Source organism: Rhinolophus sinicus, chromosome 14 (assembly GCF_057876585.1).
Source record: "Rhinolophus sinicus isolate RSI-liver-muscle chromosome 14, RSI-T2T, whole genome shotgun sequence".
NCBI lineage: Eukaryota > Metazoa > Chordata > Mammalia > Chiroptera > Rhinolophidae > Rhinolophus > Rhinolophus sinicus.
This window is the reverse complement of record NC_142514.1, coordinates 46,217,237-46,241,705: the sequence shown is the minus strand read 5'-3', so window position 1 is coordinate 46,241,705 and position 24,469 is coordinate 46,217,237. Positions and strand designations below refer to the sequence as shown.

General features: G+C 34.4%; 1 protein-coding gene across 3 annotated transcripts in view; it reads left to right on the top strand.

Annotated features, from left to right (window-relative positions):
- Window positions 1–22,112, top strand: part of ITGB3BP (integrin subunit beta 3 binding protein) — a 41,083-nt gene extending 18,971 nt beyond the window's left edge. Inside the window, exons 3-9 of one of the 3 annotated variants that reach the window (XM_019731515.3) lie at window positions 2,090–2,225; window positions 4,460–4,526; window positions 8,914–8,992; window positions 9,424–9,517; window positions 9,964–10,023; window positions 16,186–16,236; window positions 21,778–22,112. In XM_019731515.3, coding sequence (XP_019587074.3) covers window positions 2,090–2,225; window positions 4,460–4,526; window positions 8,914–8,992; window positions 9,424–9,517; window positions 9,964–10,023; window positions 16,186–16,235 — 486 coding nt within the window. In that variant the 3' untranslated portion in view covers window position 16,236; window positions 21,778–22,112. The remainder of the gene's footprint in view (window positions 1–2,089; window positions 2,226–4,459; window positions 4,527–8,913; window positions 8,993–9,423; window positions 9,518–9,963; window positions 10,024–16,185; window positions 16,237–21,777) is intronic. The other 2 variants (XM_019731504.3, XM_019731525.3) reach the window with 2 other exon arrangements.
- The last annotated feature ends 2,357 nt before the right edge of the window (window positions 22,113–24,469 follow it).

The following is a 24,469-nucleotide window of genomic DNA, read 5'->3' as shown; positions in this document are numbered from 1 at the left end:
TGTGCATTAGGGTAGTGACTTTCATTTCTTGTACATACACAGTAAAATAGTTCTGGGCAATAAATTCTTGGAAAAGTAGGGTAGGATTGGATAAATGTCATAGTTTATGACTGAATACATATAAACAGGTGAAAACTCAAGATGGAGAGGTAATAATAACCACCTGATAAAGAGACTTAAAACCCTTTCACCCTACAAAAAAGATTGCTTTAGAGTTATAACTTGATATTATAGTTTGATTTTTTTTCTTAAGATATTGGTTACATTTGTGGCTACTGTGGGTACATAAAATAAAGAATGGAATGCTTTTTGTTCCCTCAATACAAAGAAGTATTTGTCATTTAAAAATCTTAACTGTAAAAAAACTTGATGCTGTAGATTCTGGAATTAATATCAAGATTATTGAAAAATGTGAAACAGCCACTATTTCTGCCATGGTGTCTTAAAAATAAAGAATAGTTGACAATGGAGAATTATATAACTATTTCAAGACAGCTACCAAGCTAAAGTTCAGTTCTACAATATTGGCAACACATCACAAACCTTCAGACCTTTCCTTTAGCCTCCAAATCCACCCTATGATGTCTGTTTTACATCTAGAGGTCAGGTTTTTCATACCTTTTGTTTTCACTTATCTTAGCCTCCCCCGCCCCCTCACAAGAATCTTTCTGTGAGACTACTGCAGCCCACTTTGATTTTCCCTCTCTTAATTTCTTTAGCACATACTACCCTTAGACCTCTTCTCTGTTGTCTATGAGGCCAGAACAATTTGTTCAGTTTCTTTGTAGACATTAGTTAGCAAATGTTGGGTTATTAGTAAGCATTATAGAAAACAAGTTTAAAGGAAATTCAGAAACGCAAACAAACAATCAATAGTGTGAAAATGGGTATTTGGAGGAAGTGGATCATTAATAGGGATCTAGAAAGACTAGGTCCCCAAAAACAAAAAAAGAACAAGACAAACAAATGTGAAAAAGAACTCATAGACACAGACAACAGTTTAGTGGTTACCAGAGGGTAAGGGGGGTGGGGAGTGGGAGATGAGGGTAAGGGGGATCAAATATATGGTGATGGAAGGAGAACTGACTCTGGGTGGTGAACAAACAATGGGATTTATAGATGATGTAATACAGAATTGTACACCTGAAACCTATGTAACTTTACTAACAATTGTCACCCCAATAAACTTTAATTAAAAAAACTGAAAAAAACAAAAAAGAAAGACTAGGTCCCAGGGACGATAAGAAACAGAGGGCTAAGGCTCAAATGGGTATAGCCTCATGACTGGGAATACGGGTGCCATGTAATGGATGAATGAATTAATGAACAAATGAATATATTCTATGTAGAGTGGCTTGGCCAAGTATGTTGGACTGTTCCTTTTACGTCATTTATCACATTTTTGAGTTGTAGGGTACTAAGATGAAGAAATGATATTTATTTGCAGGAACTCAAATTCTAGTAGGGTAGACAGAAATGTAAAAAATTTGTTAACTGCAGTAGGCGATATGCACAAGATCTGTGGGAACACAGAGGAGGAAGCTACAGAGAGGATTTGTACAGGATACGCCAAATTCTCCAAGACCTTAAATTCCATACTCAATTGTTTGAGTATTTTGGTTATCTATAAGATAAGACACTGTGACAAAGAAACTTGGTGAATGTTTAGGACAGTACTGATCCTCCCTAGGATTTCTTTATGGGTTTTGATAAGAGACAGTCTGAGAGTTTTCCTTGCTCAGCCCCATAATGATTCTTCGTGTTCAGCTGACAGCAAAATTCAGGATTTAATTGGGAGAGTCAGTCATCCGTACCTGTTTGGAAATAACCACCTCAGAACGTAGTAACCCTTTAATGTTAAAATTCCATAAATACCAAATTGAGATGTCCTAATTACTGTGGACAACTGAAATATGTACATAACTTAAAAAAATAATGTTCACTTTAAAGGTGATAATTGAGTATATTTAAAATCTGAAAGAAAGATCAAGGAAAAGAGTATTGGTTGAATTTTGTGTGTTTTCAAAGGTATTTTCAAAGATGTATAACGAAACAAGTATTTTTGTCCTAAGATAACATTTATTTCCAGTTATCAGATCCTTCAGAAATTACAAGGAAGAAAAGTATTACAAATTATTCCCCAACAACTGGAACTTGTCGAATGAGCCCATATGTTTCTCCCACAAGTTTAAACGAACAAGTGCTCAAAAATGGACCATCAAAAGGTTAGTTGAACATTTCTTTCCATTTACCATAATATTTTTCTAGTTGTTAGTTAAATCAAGATTTTGATTTGATAATATATGGATCTTGATGTAGCTGATTTTTGTCTTTCTTAAAGAATTCAACATAGAAATGGCTAGAATATACATATTACTTTGGACATAAATGTAAACTTTCTAGGCACTTATTTTAAAAAGCTACTACAGATTTTGTTCTCTTACTGTGCCATCCATTAAACAGAAATTATGACCTGACTGCCTTCAGCTACTATCAATTATAATGGTTACAGATATGCCTCTTAACAAGCTATCCATCATGTGCATAAATTAAAAGGCACATAATTCAGGTACCACTGCACTACAGTTTAAGAATGATACTTCTAAATGTTATTTTTATACATGTTGTCCATTTAATTTTATCCACACTTTGTGTATCTTTAATAGCTGCTTCTATTTATTATATTTCAATCCTTTCTTTTTCTTTACTATTTTAAATGCATTTGCGAAGGGTTTGTAGAACTTTCCAAAAGAGAATAACCTAATTTTAATAAGAAATTATTTATTTTAAAAACATTGTTAGTTTAAATTTGACCATATATATTTCTTGTTCTCTAGTAGTTTGTTGCTAAGATATTTATTTAAACAATACAGAAATCTAGATTTCATTGGTTTAATTTTTAATATTGGAAAAGGTTATGAATCAGTGACATGTCAAGGTTCTATAATATAAAATTTTAAGTAGGCTCAAATTTAATAAAATATATTTTAGATATGCTATGATTAGCCTAATTCATATTTTATTGTTTCACGTTAATATATTGAGTGCTCAGCATATACTAGAAGCTACACAGAAACAAAGAAGTCTTCTCATTTTACCTAATTTGTTGTAATGAAACCCGTAATGAGATCTTAAACTTTTGAATGACTTTTATTTTGCTTTAATGAAATGCCTTTTATCTTAAAGCTATCACTGTTAGGTTTGCTTTTACAAAAATATATGAAAAGGTATACATTTTCTTCAAGTTCTATAGTTCTGTTTTTTATACACTTGATATGTATTTTGTTTAAAATTAAAAATTAGTACCTTAGAGGTGGACCATATCTAAATTGAAATGTGAATAGATTTTAAGTGGATATGTACTCAATTTCCATACTGAAATTAAATATGGACTTAAGGGACCATTCCTTTTGCCCATAAAAAGATTAGGCACGTGATTCCAGTTGACATTTAAGTGGATAATTATCACAGATTATAGTACTAAGTAAGCTCTTTTTTAAAAAGTCATATAGCAAGAGCTCCTCGGGAGTTGGTAATATTCTATTTCTTAGCCTATATTGTAGTTACACTGGTTCACTCTGTAATTAAACTGTACATATGTGTTTTATATACTTTTCGATATATATATCTCATATACAGAAGTCTCAAGGTAGGAGAATTCTGTCTTGGCTCTTATGTCAGATTGTGTCATCTTATACATGTTTTAGAAATAAAAAAGCCTGACTTTCATGAATCAGACTTCTTAAATTACTTCTTCTGAAGTAACTTAAGTTCCAAATGAAGTCATAATGGCTATTAACAATCCTCATTTTTTAAATATTATACAAATATATAAGGTACAATTTAAATAAGCACTTTTATCTAACATTTTCAAAGTCATTTTAGGTACTACCCACTTCCCATCACACTTAGAATATAACTCAAAACCTTATCATGACTTGTAAGGCCACATATGTTAATATGTCCTCAAATACTTATACATCAAATATGTTTAAAGTGTATAGTGTATATTGTACCATAAAGTATTGTAGAACAAACACGTACATGGTTAGCTCATAAAACAATTGTTTACTAAGTTCAAAAATCATGTTCTACTAGAGCTATAAAATCTATAAAATCAAACTTACATTTCAACTCGGCACACATTTGAAGGATAACTTAGTTTCTCTAGTTTTCTCTTTAATATATTAAGCTGCAATGAAATTTTTTCCAATTGTTCTCTTCTATATAATGTGATCATGAATAAAAAATAGGAGGATAGCAAATGGAAAAAAATTAAAAAACCAATACCTATTGAAAAGTTATTCATAATAACGAAATTTTTTTCCCATAGCAAATTTCATGATACTTTTTCTTCCATTTGTCTACACTTCTATTTTCTATTTAAAATTTGGTGATCTAAATTCTATGTAAAATTTGACAAGTTTTCCCTTGTGTTCTTTTTATTGCACATATATAGGAAACAGAAAAAAGTTGAATCATCTCAGTTTAACCAGAAAAAAGGAATCCAGAACAGAAGACGATGAGTAAGTTTGTTTTTGAAATAACATACATGTATCTTGAAAGAAACAGGTCATATTTGTTAAAGTGATTAACAGAAATATCTTTCCAGAAATTAATAGTTATAACTGAGTTGAAGTATTTTTTCTTTTTTTATTATTAGTTTCAGGTGTACAAAACAATATAGTGATTAGACATTTACACCCCTCACAAAGTGACAACCCCAACAAGTCTACTACCCATCTCACACCATACATAGCTATTACAATATCATTGACTATATTCCCTGTACTTCACATTCTCTGGCTATTCTTTTAAGTATAGTTGATATTCAGTATTATTTTATATTAGTTTCAGGTGAAGTATTCTTTCTTAAAGACGTTAGTTTATTTGTGATGTATTTTGCAGTGTTCATATGATGGTGATAAATGACACCTTAATTTTAATACTCATTGAGCTAGGTTTCCCAACCTACACATAAGAGATCAACTTTGGATCAAATTGAGGGAAACACTCTTTTTCATATTTGCATGGATGGAGAAGTAATACATTGTCTGGGAGCATAATGCTTAACAGGTAGCTGGTCCAAGAGCTAGGAACACAGTGAAGCCAGCAGATCTAAAGGAACCTAGAAGGCTTACCTGCCAGCAACCACCCATTTTCATATCGGCCTGCCCATGGTGCCCTGAATCAAGTCATTATGTGCAGAAAGCTACTGCGTATGTACTCTAGAAAGAAAATTTATATCTATCCACTGAGATGGGAAAAATTGAATTAGAACAGGGGGTAAAATTTCAAAGTAGTTCATATGTTGAGCTTATTTACCCCTTCAGGTGTATCTTCTGTGCCACACAATATGATGGGTGGATAGAGACGGGGAAAATGAAGTTTCTACCCATTGGGAGCTTATGGTCCCATGTTGTAAGTTAATACACTTTCCCCAACTTAGAAATGGGTGTGGGTAATGTTTCAAAATGTTTTTAAGTCATTTGAGTGGAACTCAGAATGAATTTTCCATGCAAGTACTGTTGTAACATGTGGTTATAACCCCAAGTGAGGGCCACAAGTCAATTTTTTTCATAATGAAGTGGAGCTATAGTATTAAATCAGTAGTCATCTGCCTTAAAAGATATAGAAAATGGTGCCGTTTAGAGTACAATAGGGACACAGGGAAGAGTTTGTCAGAGAAGTCTCCTTGTTTGGCATCTCCTACATCTATTGCTGTACCCCTTTATCTGCTTTCCCTAGCCATGCTCCCCCAGCCCTATTTTCATATGCCTTATCCCAAAATACCTTTGTTGTGAATTACTACTCCTTCTTCCCCTAATCAAAATTCTCATTTCCTCAAAGAAACCAATCTCAACTAGGTATTAAGAGGAAAGCATTTTTTTGTTTAACTTATTTGAAAATAAAAGCAATATATGTACATAGTAAAAAAAAAACAAAACTCAAATTGTACAAAAGGACATACAGTAGAAACAAGTGGCAAATAACAATTTTTGAATCATATAATCTTGTATTTGAAAGCAGATACCTGCTAACCCAAATGAATGTCTGATACAATTATATGACATATAACAAACTTAGAAGTAAAAGTAGGCAGTGAAGAAGGAAATGTTTTTGGACAACAGTGGTACCATGTAATAAGCAAACCACACCTACTTAGTGCTTTCCCTCTGCATCAGCTGCCCTTAAGCTCTTCTAACTTTTTATGGTTTCTTCCCTTCTTTCTTCTTTCAAACCCATCAATTTGCTTACAGCTTCAGATTTTTTAACAGTGAGCTCTCAAGTAGCAAGGGAGGAGCCAAAACCTTTCTTACAGGTCACTTAAGAATTTACCTATGTTTATTTCATTTCTCTCAATATTTGTTTCTAAAAGTCTCTGTTATTTATGTCTATCACTCTGTGACTTGGTATTAGAATTAGTGAATTTAAGCACAGCCAAGATATTTTACAGTATATAAAAATTATGTGTTTCTAATTGTTTTTCCCACTCATTATAAAATTACTCAATCCTAGTCAATAAAACCACTTATTAGCTGTAGTAATGGGTTCTTCATTTATTCCACTTGTTTAGATTTCTTTTATTATTTTGTGAAACCATTCTAAAGACTTGGATTTTAAAAATCTGAAATTAAACTGGACATTTCTCATTTATAGATCAATTAGAAATGATTATAACATTTTTTGTTTTGTTTGGCAATTGTTTAAGTTAGGGTTCTCCAAAGAAGCAGAACCAATAGCATGCATATACCAGGGGTGCCAAAAAAATGTATACAAGTGGACGCTTTTGGTCAGCATTGCTCAAGCAGTAGTCGGCCATAGTCAGAAGTGTCTGTACGCTGATGGTAACTACTTTGAGCACCTCTTGTAATTGCAGAAGTCAAACGTGACTTGTATTCATCTTTTGTTATCGGTATATTATTCATGTGTATACATTTCTTTGTCACCCTCAAGGTATATATATACATATAAAGTTTAAGTATTATTAATATATTTAGTGATAATAAAATATTGATGTAATAATTAATAGTGGATTAATAATAAAGTATATATAACTACATATATAGATAGATTTATTATGAGGAACTGGCTTATGCATTTATGGAAGCTAAGTCCCATCTGCAAATTGGAGACCCAGGAAAGTCAGAAGTATAATTCCAGTTCAAGTCCAAAGGCCTGACAACCATGGGAGCTGATGGTGTAAATCCCAATTCCAGGGCAAGAAAGGAGTGATGTCTCTACTCAAACATGCAGACAGGGAACCAATCGTCCCTCTGCTTTTTGTTCTATTCAGACCCTCAATGGATCGGATGGTGCCCACCCACAGGGGGAGAGTAGTCTACTTTACTGAGTCAGTTACTGCTAAGATGGTTTCACAGTGGTAATTTTCTAATTCCATCATTCCTTCTATTAATTGGCTTTTTTAAACTAATGAGTTCATAGTGATACAGGATTTTTTTTTTTATCTTCCCCCTTTCCATATTTGCTCCCTTTCTCAAGCAGTAGATCTCTCTTGCTCCCAACAGCAGCAATATGTTTACACATTTGCTTAATCCTACAACAAATACAAAATAGTTTTGGAATTCCTGCACTCATGACACTGCTAAAAACAAACCTGCAAAGCATTCAAGATTTCTTTGCATTCTTATTTTTGTCTTTATTTTGAAGGTATGTAATCCGATTCTCGTGTTCAACAGTGCTTGGGCTAGGGGTGGCCAGTTAACTCAGTTGGCTAGAGCGAGGTGTTAATAACACCTAGGCTGCCAGTTCGATCCCCGCATGGGCCACGGTGAGCTGCGCCCTCCTTAAAAAAATAATAATTAAAAATTTTTTTAAAAAGTGCTTGGTCTAGTTCTTCACTTGAAGAATGAGTTATTCATTTGAAATTGCTATGTTTACTAGGTACAGTATTGTGCAGCCTTGAAATTACAGACATGGACAATGAAGCCCTCCAGAATATATGTAATGTTATACCAGGGAAAGAAAGTATGATATAAAGTTAGAGAAATGTTAAAAAAAATAATTTTTCCAGAATGCTAAGTAGAAGTATGTTCAGGAGGTAAGATTACAACTGAAGTTTTGTTTTCAAATTTAAGAGTGTGACTTTGCATCTTTTTCACATAAATATATTAAAGCCATAAAACCTATTATTTTATTTAAAGAAAACTCACTGGGTAACACTGATTCATAGACTTAAATCTACGTAAGTAAATAAGGACATGGTGGTCTATTAGTGTTCGCAAAGTGATATGGTGGAGAAAGGAATAAGCCAACTACATCTTGTCAACGAAAAGTACTCTGTACTAAATCTGACTGCAAGTAACCTCAAGGGTGATCTGATCATAAATTCCTAACTGGGCAGATCATGGTGGGTTGTCACACCTCAGGCCTATAACTTGTTTAGTAAGAGGTTTTTAGGCTGACCCTGTCCATTATTGTTGTGCATCTAGGTTAACAAACCTTTGAACTGCCAAAAATAATCCTCTTTTCCAGACCCCTGGAAGCAAGCACATAATCTTGTTAACTGTTCTGTATTTTGCTTTCTCCCACCTTCATGTAATCTTCCTTACATTCCCTCCTCCTTAATTCCAAACGTCTAAAAGAAGCTGCAAAAACTGTTATTCTCCCCGGAGCATCTGGGATCATGCTTCCCCAAATCTGGTCATTTTGGCTCAAATGAACTCATAAACTTCTCCACAGATTTGGACATTTACATCTATAATCTTCTCTCCCACTGCTCAATGGGAATGAGAGAAAGTGAAACTCCAAAGGACAGGATGGTTGAGAATACATATTTTGTTTGTAAAGGAATGAAAGAATGGAGGGGGACCATTTATAGAGATTTAAAGCTCTGAAAATGACTTGTGAATAAATGCTTGATCTTGCTAAATATTTTTTTATTATTCGTAGATTCATGGTGTTGCTGTCTAAAGTTGAGAAATCGTCAGAAGAAATCATGGAAATAATGCAAAGTTTAAGTATTGTACAGGTTCGCCTTTTTTTTTTTCTTCTTTTTTTTTTTAATGTAATTTCATATTTCTACTACCTCATTTGAGAAAGGAGAATAGGAGAGAAGCCCCAGGTTGGAGAATCCAATCCAGGAAAGAGTTTGCAGGAGATATGTTTATTTACTTTTTATGGGAATTTCTTTTCTTACATTAACATTAATTAACCATAATAGCTTGTTCACATTTAAAAGTAAATTTGTAAATTATGTTTAGTCTTTTTAGTTAATAAATTGTTTTCATACAGGCATTTAAGACTTGTAATGGTTGATCTGCCAGAAAATGTTAAGTTTCCCACCATAGAATTTAAGTTTTTCAGATGAAGGAAGCAGTATGCTGTATTTTCACTAGAATTGTCAGTAATGTTATCTTTGAGGAGAACTAACTTAATTCATTTCAAATGACTTTCTTTTAGGCTTTGGAGGGCAGTAGAGAGCTTGAAAATCTCATTGGTGTTTCCTGTGCATCATGTTTCTTAAAAAGAGAAATGCAGAAAACGAAAGAACTAAGTAAGAAAATTTTATGAGTTTACAATGGTGTCTCAACATTCCTTATTTGCACACTTAGATATGTATTTTAATATTTTCAATTGCAGACATAAACCTATTCATTTTTCCCAAATTTAAATTTGATAGAGTTCTTTATATATATTACTACCGGCTGGACATATGATAGAAATACTATTTTAAAAATAAGCCACATATCTTTTACTGGGATATGTTATTTCAAGGATTGGTCTTAAATATGAAGGGAAAGAATGTACCTTGGAGACTGGTATTAGGCTTTTTTTTATGTAGTGCTCATTCTTTAAATAAGGTATGATAAGGTACTGCATTTTGTACTTGATACCTATACATATATATTAACGCAAATTTTTTTAATGAAGTTTCTTCCAAGATGAGAAATTACTCATATTCCATGTTAATTCTTAACAAGGCATTCTTTTCTCTTCTAGTGACAAAAGTAACAAAACAAAAACTGTTTGAAAAGAAGAGTTCAAGACTTCCTAGCAAAGGTAAAAAGTTGTCTTTTAATTTATAACATAAAGAGATCCTTTCATCTCATCAGTTAAAATCAGTCCTCATGGTCTTTTAGTGTACTCTTCTAAGAGAACACAAATCTCATTTGAAAAACCTTATATGGCATTTAGCAGACCGTGTCTGATGAGATCAACTTCTCTGATGATTGAACTTTTTAAATATCTTTTGAAAAATGTTTCAGTTTAAGATTTAAATTTTTCATTTTTATTAAAAGTTCTTTTTGAGAATACAGACAAATGGGACAACAATGAGTTAATATACAGCAGCTCTTAATGGTGAATTAGAAGGATACACGAAGCATAAAAAGTTACTTTGTAACCAGTTTTCTAAAAACTTTCAGATCATTAATGACATTTGATCTACTGTTAACTCTTATGCCTCTGAGCATTTCACAGCATGGGAAACTAAATAAGCAGGTTTTAAGTTCCCATAACACATACACATCCACACTTCAGTAAGTGAAATAATCATGGATTGTAAAATATTAAAACCTTTAGACCAACTTAAGAGGGATCATTTAAATATTACTGACATGAATGCCCTTTAGCAGTCTCTACAGAGGTTGTCCTTGAAATGGGAAGCCATGTTTTTAGTCTATCATTTTTGAGTACCAATGACTACCACTTATTGAGGACCAATAATTACGATGTTCCCAACACTAGGATCAGCAGATCTTTACAGCAATCCTGCCAGATAGCTATTATGATTGTCATTATAGATAAGAAACAATGACAGGGAAAATCTTACATAAGTTGCCAAAGACACTCTATTTAAGAGTTACAGCAGGGATTCCAACTAAAGACCAGTATGGCCTCAAAAAGCATCGTCTTTTCAGTATTCCATGTTGCCTCATCCTAAAATAAATAATCTTCCAGTCATTCCAGCTTTCATATTAAAACATGAGGCATAACTGAAACTGGTTCAACCAATCTAGTATGTTAGACTGGTTAGGTTCTTTAACAAGCTGGTGATGAGTTTGCAGTGGAAAGTGCTGAGATCCCCTGCTGGTCAGTTCTCAAAGCCAACCAGTTCATGGCAAGTCAGCATCCATAGCAAGACCAAAACTCATGTGGAAAGGGAGCTGAGCAGGCTTCCTGAGCCATTTAGTTGAACAGCTAACTTCCATTGTGATCCCAAGAATTTAAGAACATAAAGGTGGGCTCTTTCTTAGAAAAGGTTTTTGAGATCTTTCCCATGCTGTATAACTTAATTATAATGCATAACTGAGTTTCAGCGGTTTTCATCTCTCCTAACTTGACAAGTTTTAGAGGATCATGATGGGAAATTGGAATGTTTATTATTAACCAGTTAGAGAAAATCTTGAGTCTATATATTCTATGACAATTGTGTGAATTTTTTTTTTTAATCTGTAATTTCCTAAAACATGATAATTAGGTTTTACATAGTAGGCTATTTTCAAAACTATGTTTTGAAAAATGAGGAAGGAAAAATTGTAGAACAAATAAGAGAATTCTTATTGTTAAAACTTAATGGGAAAAATTTTTCCAAAGGTATTATTTCCTTCGCTAAACATGCATTAAGACATTAAGGTTATTTCCATGTGTTAAAACAGTTCTCTCAGTTACCCAGTATGTACTGATTCTTTGTGTGTTTATGCATGATCAGCCTTAAAACTGTTTTCTAATATTTTAGGCATCAAAACTGACTTGCCCATTACCAGGTTTTCCCTAAGGACTGAGTATTTTTGTTCAGGAGGATTGTATCACTAAATCGTGTTTTAAAATTTCTAATAAGCATTGATTATTTGTTGTGGTTTAAATGAACACTGAGTTAAGATATATAATATATTATATGTAAGTATATAGTATATATTAGAATATATAAGCCATCTTCCATTTCTGTGTCCTGGCAAGAGCTACATTTAGCTCTCATATTTCCTGAGGTATTCAAATCTTCATTAGCTTTTTAACTGTTTTGAAGTAATGCCTGAAAATAGATTGAAGCTTATTTTCTTTATAATATATATTTGTTTGAGTTATATATTTTTACTGAGTGCTTTTCCCTCCTCTTTCTCTGGTTCCTAATATGTGTATTTTTTATATTGGTGGGGTTTTTTTGTTTTGTTTGTTTTTTGGTTAAAGATAATGTTCAACACATGCACATATGTATGTAAATTGTTTTACTAAGTTAATAACTTTCATCCCCTTCTATTCATACATTCCTTTAAAGAGGACTTCATTAGTTTTTTTTTAACACCTCAAACTAATTTGCTTTATATGTTCCTTTCATGTTACTGTAGTCCTCAACTTTTTATTTGGGGATATAGCCTTCAACTTTATGTAGAAATTTCTAGTTGACTCTTCTTTTACTATGCTATTACCAAGAATTGGCTAAATTTTAAAATGTTTTAGAATCTTCATAATATTAGAAATTATATAGTTAGAAATTATGTAATATAAAATCATCCCTATACTATGTATTGGATTTGTTTTATTAGGTAAATATGAAAATGAGGATAAACAAACTACTTGTTTTACTATCAAAAGAATGTCCTTCAGATTCTTATAAATTTTTCCTAGAATAGTTAAAGTAAACAATACCAGGAGAAGTCCAACATTTACGCTGTCATTGTCCCTTCAAATTGGTCTCTTAGTTCTATTTATTTTTCTGTGTTTCAGTGCTAGTTTGTTTAGTATCAGTTGCAGTTTTTATTATAGACAGAGGAGTATAATTGTAAAAATAACACTCCATTATTTTAAATAAAGATATCTGACATAAAGCTTTATATAACTTATTTTTTTTTTAATTAAAACATATACAATAACATTGAAAGGTACACTGAGATTTTCATAGTTTTCAGAAGAACCAGAGCTTAGAAATCAGGGAATGCCTTGATAGAGTATATAAATAAAAGAGGATCTCCTCTGCTAAATACAAATTTCTTAAACAAAGGAAGGCTTCTTTCTTTTTCAGTTACTTAGGAAGTAAGCCTAACTTCACTTTCCTTAATAATATTGGCTTCATGACTATTAGAAAAGTAATGCAATGAAAGGTTCTTTTTCTATTACACTTGGATGTGAATTTTCAAAATTATCTTTAATTTGTTATGCTGAAGATTTGAAACATATGACCATTTAATGGGTTGATACAAATGGAATGTCACATTATCATCACATGGTAAGGCATGAAATTTATTTACTTTACATAATGAACCTCAACTTAAAACAACTTGATACAAATATTCCTAAGTCAATAGATGGCATTATCTAGTACTTAGTATTTTCATTTTTTCTAGAGCTATTAGAAAATACCATCATTGTTTGTCTGTGACTAGTACTTTCAGTAAACAAAATGTTTTTGGAAAGAATAAGCAAGTTGTAGAGCAGTTGCCAAGATGTGAAATCTAGACATTTAGCTTCAGTCCAAAACATATTTTATCATTTTTGAGAATAATTGTGTAGGTTGTAGTATGCATATTTTAAGTGAAATGTTAACCATCTGAACTTTACATTGTTCAAAAAAAGTTGATTGTTTCAGCTGTTTGTAATACAAAATATTTCAGAATTTCTAGCTCTAGCCTTAAAAAGAAAGGCACAGACTATAATATTTCTGTTTTCCTTAGCTAACATACTATCTTCTAACATTGTAAAATTCATCTTGGTTGTAAGATTTTAAAGTTTTCAAATTTTTGGACTACAGGACAAATTTTAAACTTCTGTTCTAAGACAATAAAATAGTTTGACACTGCCTTTTCATTCTTACCACCCACTGAAGTATTTTTCAACTTAAAAATATGTTGTTCTTTCCCCCACTCAGTCTTGAAAAAGTATTCATCATATCAGCTAAATAATTTTACTCCTAGAAGACTACTGTTTTATTTTTTTTCTATTCTATCTTAACATTAAACAGTATCTTTTTTCAAACAAATACTTCGGTTTTAAAAGCACTGAGGTTTGAAGTTTAGACATGATGAGTTTTAGGAGAAACAACAAAAATTCTCCCAATGCTTTAACATTCTTAGTTTATCTGGAGATAAATAATGGAGATATTAGTTTGGGTGACACAAATATGCATTCATGTACAACTGTAGTCATCAGCTCTTGATAAGGATTCAGCTGTCATGGCTGCTGTACGTGGCTCATACCTTTCCTGTCAATAATGTTAATGCTGTTGTTTTACATCATCCATCACTGGTTTGGGGACACATTTCAACTGCTCACTTGAGATTTGTCTAGGATTTAAGGGAAAACAAACTGCTTTATTGCTTTTCAAAGCCTTTTAAATAATTTTGTCCATGATTTAAATTGTCTTACACTTTATTAGAAGTATGATAATTTTTATTTTTTAAGTAGTCAGGAAAAAAATTTAAAACTATAGATTTGAACTCATTTAATAGCAATTATGTGTTTAAGAGGTATAAATAACTTGCTATCCGACATTACAAATATCCAGGTGCTCTGTATGTGCTGATGACAACAAAATTGAAACGAAAGACTGTAATAATTCTGACTGGTTTTCTCTGCAGAAGATATTGATTATTTGTGTGTGGTGAGAGATTTGGAAAATTCAATTAAAGGAGTTGTGCAAAGGTTTCATAAATTTTCCTTCTACAGCGTGTACACAGACATAGTTGCGTATTAAATCAATGCAGCACTTCACAATATATTTTCTTCGAAACATAAAAATAAATAACATTTAAACAGTTCTGCTTACTACAGAAACAAATTTTATTTTCTGTGAAGCATTTAGTCATGTGCTATCACTGACTCATACACATTTGCCAGCTGTAACAAATTTTATAGACATTTTCTCCAGAGACATATCACACATACTATGAATTTTTAAATGAGCAAATGGTGAAGAAGGGATGTCAGCAATATAAAAATTGATCAGCTAAAAGATAAAAGCATAAGTAAAGAGATTTGTATGGTAGTCTTAATAGGTTTTATTAAATAAAAATACTATAAAAAGACAGTAATGAACAGACTGAAGATAACTGTTCTTGAGGTGGAGAAAAATTATTCTGGCACATTTAGTAGAAATTGGTTTTATGTCACCTGACAGGTGAATTTTTTTTTTTCATGTTAACTTACAGCAGTCAGAAAAGCTCCTCAAAAAAGAGTTAGATAAATTCTATAAGTGGTTTATGTATTTTAAACACATATCTGTAATAATAAAGTAGATATTTATAGTGTTATATAGCTAATTGCATAGTTTAAAGCAGGACTTGTGTAATAAGTAAATGTTAGGTGATTTTTTCCTCCAGTTCAGACCTCACATAGGGGGAAAATAGTCATTTTAATTCACACCATTTGTACCATATGTTTTAGCCCTCTAGAATTTCTCTCTTTTGGGACTCCAGGCCTCTGTACTGCTTCTCTCTACCTGGATTGTTCTTTCTTTCTTCTCTGTCTGGCAAACTTCTCGTTTTTTAAGGTCAGCCTCAGAGGTCACATCCTCTGTGAAGCTCTCCCCAGCTCGCCTAAGTAAAGCTAAATTGCTTCATCTTCTAGGCTTCTACAACACTTGTCTGAATGTTTATAAATGTATCATGTTGTAGTGTATTGTGATTGTCTGGGTACAGGGCTCTTTCTGGGCTCCTCCCAGGCAAATAAAAGTCCTATCTCTGTGCTGGAACCCCAGAGCCTTGTGTAGAACTCAAATAGAACGTCCACAATGCATGCTCAGTAAATGAATAAAAACAAATGTCCACTCTCAGAATATTTTAAAGGAGTTATCTTAATATTGTCAAATACTTACAAATTGCTATCTCCTTCCAGGCCTCATTCACTTAATATTTATTGAATACCTACTATGAGCCAGGCACTGTTCTAGCATTGGGGATACACTAATGAACAAGACGGACACGACCCTATCCTCTGGATTATAGAATCCAGCACAAGAGACAAGTAATCATAATAAACCATAAGCATACATTATAGTAATACATTTCTTATCCTAATTGTTTAAATGTACATTCTGAAACAGAATCAGGCAAATCAGTAGGATGTTGAAATGAGACTTTATAGCCCCCAAAGCTGCTATTTATAATGTAAAATAAAACTTTATGTTTGGGTTCTTTAATTTCATTTTAATTCACTATTCTGCGTCATATACTGTGACAACTTACTTTGAACTGTTTTCTGAAAAAATATATATTTTTTTCTTTTGTATAGAGTTACATCATCTCGACAGCTATGAATTCCTTAAAGCCATTCTAAATTGAGGTACTGTTTCACCTTTCTAATTACGTTTAGCCTTGTTGAAGTTCTCTGTTTTGTTCAGGTGGAAACATTTTATTTATATTATCAAATTTGGTACTGTCTGCCCACAAAGAAAATAGGGCCATGTGCTTTGGAGCTTTATTTGAAATTGTATGTAATCTATTTTTATAAACAAACAATAGGAGGGCAGTGTGACAAGATATGACAATTAGAGGCTGATTGGAAAAGAGCGCTGTTGAGCTGTCTAGGCTAGCGTTAAAAGTCAGAGAGGGCATATTTTTGGGGCGGGGGGAGCTTGTTGTTGGTTTTAAAGTTTATTCAATAGTCTACACACACACACACACACACACACACACACACCAGTTCAAGCCGTTGTTTCTCAGTCTAGATGTGTAGGACGCAGCTCCCTGGCCCATGTTGGTATTATGAGCCTTGTGCTCCATCTGGCTGAAGCAGTTGGTGAGCCGCTTTCCACAGCCCAGCTCAATGTCGCATCGTTGTTCACAATCTTAGCTGTAGAAGGCGCAGCTCACTGGCCCATGTGGGAATCGAACCGGCAATCTCGGCATTAGGAGCACAGCGCTCCAACCACCTGGGCCCCCCCGAGAGGGCATATTTTTAAGTGAGTATAAAGAGGGCCCATAATTGAGCACCTTTAGTATAAATAGCTGACTAGATACTGACAGGTGGATTATAGTTTCTATAGGGCATGCCTGACTGAACAAGGTATAACAAGTCTATGATGGAAATGTGGTGCATTGATTAAATAATTACATGTTAATTAGTTGTACCTTTTCTTCAGAACAGTTCCTGTGGATTCAACAATACAGGCAAAAAAAAGATTTATTTATAAATAGCTTATTATAACTTAGCTAAAAGCAATGAGTCATATGATACTAGTGTTTAGTATACCTGTAACTGAAGGTTCACATTAAGAACTAGCTTTATCCCAGACTTAGTGGTATCAGTACTAATTTTATTAGAAGCTAACCAGATGCTGCCTGCTATCTCTTAGGAAAAAATTAATGCAAAATGAAAGACTTCTATCCTGAAAATAGGGTTCTTTGAAAATGGTATCTCAAGTGGTTAATATTAGCTTTCTAACAAACCAGCTCTTCTTAAAATATTTGCAAAGTATCTTATATAGAAAATTGTCACTTTCATTCATTAAAATGTTCATTCTGCTGCACACAACAAATAATAGCTTATCCTGGTAGCTAACATCTATTGAGCACTTTCAATGTGCCAGGTACTGCTATAAGCACTTTATACACAAGCCATTTAACCTTCACAACCACTTATGTGAAATAGGTATAGTTGTTATCTTTATAGGTAAGGAAAATGAGGCACAAAGAGATTAAGTACCTTATTCCAGAATCACCTAAGAGATAGCCAGGATACTAACCTGAGTAGCTTGGTGCCAGAGTCTGTGCTCTTGCCCTCTACATAGCAGTAATCTATGAATGTCAGGTTTCCCTACTGGTCACGGGTTTTAGATCCTATGAACTAGGTAGGATATAGTATGTTTACACATGTATCTACATATTCATTCGTTTTGGGTTAAGTATTTTATAAAATTTCTGACCCATGAAAATCCAACAAAGAACTATTAGATGGTGATCATAAATACATATTCACAGTTACACATTGGGCAAATGAAAGTCCACATTTAGTATACGACAGTCTCATTAGTGAACTTTTGGGGAAACTTAAGAGTACTGAGAGGAGCTCTGTGTTCATCAATTCTAGCAAAGATCACATGTTAGGGGTGTTCTTCTGAGTCTTTGAGTAGTACTTTCAAAAAGCTTGAAAGCTTTAAAGAATTAAGGTTAACCTACCAGTCGACTTCCCTTTTAGTGGGAAGCAACAGAGAGAAATAGCACTGAAATGAAACTTGATTTACCTATGAGGTATTTCCCTGGGTTCTTTTGACTGTTTTCTCACTTTGGGCAATTTCTTCATGATCTCATCCATTCGCTTCACTTGAGCTCTCACCTTAGTGTATATTGTTTCCAAATCTATCCGTGACCCTCCTGAGTTGTAAACCCACATCTCAGCTGCTATACATTGTCCCCGCAAGTATGCTGATTTCATCATCCCCCCCCCCCCCCAATTGTTCTTCATTCTGCCTTTCTGGGGATTACGTTTATCTAATAATAAGGCTCAAAACCGCAAAATTGTGTCTCTCTTTTTGTCCCCACATACAAACTCCTGCTGGGTCATATCACTTCCAAAAATGTTTACTTCTCCTTTCCATGCCCACTGCACTCGTTTATTCCTTCATTACCTGTCATCTAGGTTATCATCATCGCCCGTCGTAACCTACCTCTCTCCCCTTTCGTCCCTTCCTCTACAGCCTGTCCTGCTTCTGGACAAAGTATGCTTTAGAAGGTATTACTCCACCATATTCATAGTAAAATCCAAATTTATACTGATCTTTAGAACCCTTCCTGATCTGACCAGTTTTCCTTTCCAATTTGTCCCTGTATCTCAGTCACCCCAAATTACCCTTCTCCAGACACATTCCTCAGACAGTGCCTGTCTCATTTCTTTACCTTTGTTTTTGTCTCCTCTGCTTGGCGTACATTCTCCCCCATCATTGTCAAAATTTTGCCCATCTTTCAAAACCTGTTGATAGCTCACCTTATGGTAGGCTACCTCCGTTTCCTCTCTTCCATGTTTTCTCATTGTTGTTCTTTTGTGCATTTGTCATAGCTGCCCAATTGACATAACTGAGGGAGGGTATCAGACTCCCTGGTTTTGTCCTGTGCCCAGAAACGGTCATGGACTCTCGACACCACTGTGGCCAGCTTCCCTGTCTGCACATCTGCTCCTGCCCTCACCCACACTTAGCGATTATTCCTGCTGACCTCTGTTGTTCCGTCAGGAGAACCACCCCCGTACCAGTTCACGCCCAGCGCCTTTAAAAAAAGGCGGCTTTATAAAATAATGTTAGAATAAGGGAGACTGTAAGGGGATCAGGAACCCATAGGCCACAGGTAGTACAAAGACAAGCAAAAGAGTGGGTGGGGAGGGAGAAAATGCATGGTTCTGGTTAATGTTAACAGGGGATACTGAGATACTTTACCTAGAAACAATGTGGATAGATCACTTGATTAACAAAAGTATGAGGCTTAGTGTTAACACAGCACTGTGTAATACCAACTTTCTGAAACCTCGTAATCAAGCTCAGGATACAAGATTTATATTATATACATGAACTAATAATATAAGGCCAGCTATGATTAGTGATACACGTTCAGACCCTTCTTTCCAGGGTTCTGGGCAATAGCAGATACAAAAAAGGATTGAGTCCAAAGAGGATCAGAGGATCAACTTGATTAGTGGAGGAATTGATACCCTCTAATACGGCAGGCCCTCTGGTAGAAGCGTGGGGTAACTAATGTGGATTTGTGGCCAAGGCAGAAGTGAAATCTAAATCTGAGCCCTGTGTGCTGTCCTGAATCTGAGGAGAAAGCTGGATCTTTGAAATAGACCCCCACATCCATGTGCCTCTACACCAGTGAAGACCACGGGCCTGTCTTCTGTGCTTGGATATAGATGGGAGACAGGATGGGCTGGTCTCCTTACAGTATGAAATTAGGAAGCACAAACACCCGTTGGTCTTGAGAGTAGATAGTGAACGGCAAACTGAATTGTGGGGAAGAGTGTTATGTAAGAGTAGTGACATGTCATAGTAGTAAGGTGTAGACCAGTCAAATGTGTCACTCTTCCATAGGGTATAGCGAGCAAGAGAGTTGACAGAAGTTCCTTCCTCTTCAGCCTGAGGAATATAAACATTCCTCTCTAAGTACCAAATGAAGAACAAGGAGTAGTCAGTATAGGAATACACAACAGACGTAGATCACCTCTAGGGTGATTAGGTCATTACTTAAGGGTTTATGATTTTAAAATCAGCTCCAGTTATTCCACTCTACATTATTTCTGACAGAGGGCCATCCAGACCGTAGTATAGGAAACTTTGTACTTTACTGGGAAGCTGGAATTTGAAAAATGGGTGGTTTTAATGGGCTGTATAAACATACTAGGCAGAGAACATGAACAAAAAAAGGCAGAGAAGCAGACTGATTGAACAGTAGATTCCAGCCCCATCATTGACAGTTGTGATCTCCAGGCCACTAAGTTCAGACTTCATTCATTAGGCAGAAGTAGACCATGAAGATTATTAGAGAAGTAAAACTCCAAAATATATTTTAGAAAGAATATAATTACTGCATGAAGGATGAGTCCTGTCGAAATGCTGCTCATAAACTGCATCATTGTATCTAAATTGCTTTTCATTTGTGTTCTATTATCTCCAGAACCAGTATGGCAGTGTAGAGATAACAAACATACTGTTAGTCCCTGCTCTCGTGCTAGACACCTCATAGCACGTTGGCAATCTCTAACCAGACTATTGATCAAAGCATTTTGCCGGGTCCTGAATTTGGCCTCAGAATCTTTATCAACACAAGTCTCCTAGCAACCATGATCAATTGATGAAATGTCTTTGCAGGGCTTGGCATTGTAATAGAGAAGAGGATTTGGATTAGATGTTTAGCACCAGTTCTGTTTCCTGCTTAGCTGTGTGGCCTTAAACCAGATAACTTGGTTCCCCTAAATCTTAATTATAATATAGGACTGATAACATTTGCCTGTGAGATTGTACAAAATAATTAGCTTAATTAGTACCTCCCCTATGGTAACTATTTAATAAATGATAGTCTTCCTTTCCTCTAGTATTATCATTAGTTCTCATAATTGTGTATCAATAACCTATAAGGATATTAAGTGAACACTAGATAGCTTAAAAGCTATAGAATAAAGACCAGATTTAATTAAGCAAGAGTTGGCAAAAGTCGGTTGCCAGCATTGTCAACCTGTCCTCTTATAGGACAATAAGAACATATGTGCACTCTGAAGAATAGTAGCCTACCATGCATTACTTCATAGCTACAGATGTTATGAAAGAAGGGGTATTTCGGGAGTGAATGGTCCACGTGCCCTATGGGAATATATTCCATCAATTGCCAATGGCTGCTTTCTTCAAAGGCTTCCTTTCATACAAGGGTCCTAAGGCCAAATAGACAAGAACTGCTAACCACCACTAGGAGTCCCCAGAGGGACACACTATGGATAGGAATGTCTGTAAATACTGTCTTTTTCTGGGGGGGCAGCTGTTGGAGGAAACACCTGCTGAAAGGCCCTTAAGGCTTACAGACAAAAGGCATGTAGATTTTGGTGTTTTCAGTGGGTCATGTTGGAGTTTTAGAACCCTCTCAGAAGTACGTCATAATCCATATTCACATAAAGTGCAGAGTGCGACGTCAGAGTAGTCATGTTGACAAATATCTGTGAAGGTGAATCTTGCTTCGAACACTCAAAAATAAGCAATTGAGAGATTACCAATACCTAACTAAACTAGGGATGAAGTAACATGGTGGTAAGTGGGTGTTTAAATCATTTATGTCATGCATGAGATGCATGTTAATTTGGAAAGTAATTCTTGATGATTTGATAGTAATCACCCTTTATATCCTGCAGGCATTTAGAAGAAATGCACTCACTATGAACACCAAGTTCTGCATCTGCCTGGTCATATTTAAAGGAACAGAAGACACGTTTGTAATTAATCTGCCCAGTAAATACCAGATCATAGCACTCAGCAGGTGCGTGTCTAGATAAAATTTCTTGCGGCTAATTTAAACTTTCTACACACACCAGTACATAATCTCAATGTAAATAATACATTTCTTCTTGACCCTTTAATGAGTCAGCCAACATGTAGACGAGGATCTTGACTTATATTCTGTATCATGTACACTTCTATATACGTGTTGCATTTGTAGACAAACTTAATAAAGCACTTACGAAAATGGCACCTTTGGTAGAGCTATATATTTTAAAACTCAGAGTAAGTCTAATGGTGAGTGGAATTAGGTATCAGGGGCTTTCCCATAAAGCCCCATAGGTGTATTAATAATTAGATCCCTTTTAAAACCTTAAAAATTTATGTACAAATTTATTCTATAGCTAGCCACTATCTCAGGGATGAATTTTTATTATACTCATTATTCTTATTCTTGTAGAGAAAAAAAGTATTTTCAAAGTTTTAAAATTTTCACACCTTTTATAAAATACTGGAGTGCACTTTTCAGTAGACATTTAAATATGAAGTTGTTTTTCAACTGAACTATACAGACTACTAAATTTAAAGAAAAGCTTTCTTCGGGGCAATATGTGATTCCCTCCAAATTATTTTGAAACATTAATTTAAATTTCTATGGTGGTGTTTTGTATCATCATCGTCACAAAATAAAGGGGAAGAGGGAATGACAGAATGTGTTATAACTTAGTAACATGATTTTTTTAAACTTCTACACTTTGACCATTTCTGCAGGGTAAAAAATGCTATTCCTTGGCACTTGCCCTAAGACTTAATCATGTTATTTAATTCAGTGTATCATGAAAATAAAAATACTATATGAAAATCTGAAACAAAATTTAATTAAGGTTGGAAGTAACTAATTTGCCATTTAGAAAAATTCAGGTTTACCTAAGATGAAAATGAGTTATTTAAAAACTTAATTTAAATGACACAGATACTAAACAGTAGCCCAATTAACTTATTAAAACTAATTGCCTTCACTAATGATTTTATTGGTACTATATAAATAAGGTTTTTAAGATATAATCTGTCTGGTAAATATTAAGAACACTGTGATACAGCCCTTATAATAGGACATTACCTAAAATATATCAAAAAGGATAATTCCTTTGTGTTCTAGCATTGAAAACCTTAGAATATAAGGCAAAACATACAAAGAAACCTGTATTAATAAGGAAATAAAGGGTCAAGGAGGAGATTGGTTTCATATGTAACCCAAGTTATGTAGGTATGTGCTTACTGCTATTAAATCAGTTACTGTATATTTGACCTCTAGATATATACTAAGCTTTTGCCTTTCAGAACAGCTGGGTCTGCTAAGAATCATTTCTCAGTTCTCTTCATTGTAGATCAGATGACTCTCGCTTTATCACCCTTGGAGGCCACATGAAGGACAAAGCAGAAAGATCCACACACAAAACTAATGTTTATATGGGGGCGGGGTGGGGGATACACTTGGCCCTGATTTTCCAATGAACATAACAGGAGACCAATTGAGACTTGAAACCATTGTGTTACGACGACCATTTTTTAGTTACATCCGATCCATCTCTTACTCTTTCTATTGAACAGAGAGGCTCCTTTGGCTGCCTTGACTTTTGTAAATGTTTCACTCAGTTAGTTGTGGTTTATCATTTGGACAGAATGCTACATCGGGGATTTTTCTCCCCTCCCTCAGACCTCAAGGGAAAATGACTTCTGCGTGTCTCATATTTGATACATGAACATACACCCTATTCTCTTCATTTTAAGAAGCAAACCTAAGTTTATTGGCAACAGAGAAAATGGCATTTCTCAGAAAGGGCCCTTCCCTCTAAAGTGAACTTGAAAATAACTTAGAAGGGACATTTTTTAAAAAAAATTTTTATTGGGGAATATTGGGGAACAGTGTGTTTCTCCAGGGCCCATCAGCTCCAAGTCGTCCTTCAATCTAGTTGTGGAGGACGCAGCTCAGCTCCAAGTCCAGTTGCCATTTCCAGTCTTTAGTTGCAGGGGGTGTAGCTCACTGGCCCATGTGGGAATTGAACCAGCAACCTTGTTGTTAAGAGCTCGCGCTCTAACCCACTGAGCCATTGGGCCGCCCCAGAAGGGTTGTTTTTGACACGTATATTAGTAAAGAAAGTAAGAAATTAATATTTTTGCATAACCTGATATCTTTATATTAAAACCTCCCTATAATCCTGGGTGTCGCTGAGAGAAGAGCTTTAGAATTGCCTATTTCTGTGATCTTAATTCATCACTGGGCATTTTTGGTATTTTGGCACTTAATCCCTCAAAGTTCAAAATGGACTCTTCTTAAACTGGTTTCTATAATAGATATGAGATACTTGACTTATAATTGCTACAAGACTCCATAAAAACTACACTATAACTCAGTAAGATTAGATTAAATCATCTAGAAAATATGTATTTATGGAATTTACCTATAAGCTACCTTGAATATGGGTGCATTCTATTTTACTGATGTTTATATAATACTTTTCAAGTAATAACATTTGTCTATTCCAATTGTTCAGTAATTAGAATTTCCTCATCACTGGTTTAAATCAACACCCTGTGTTAAACACA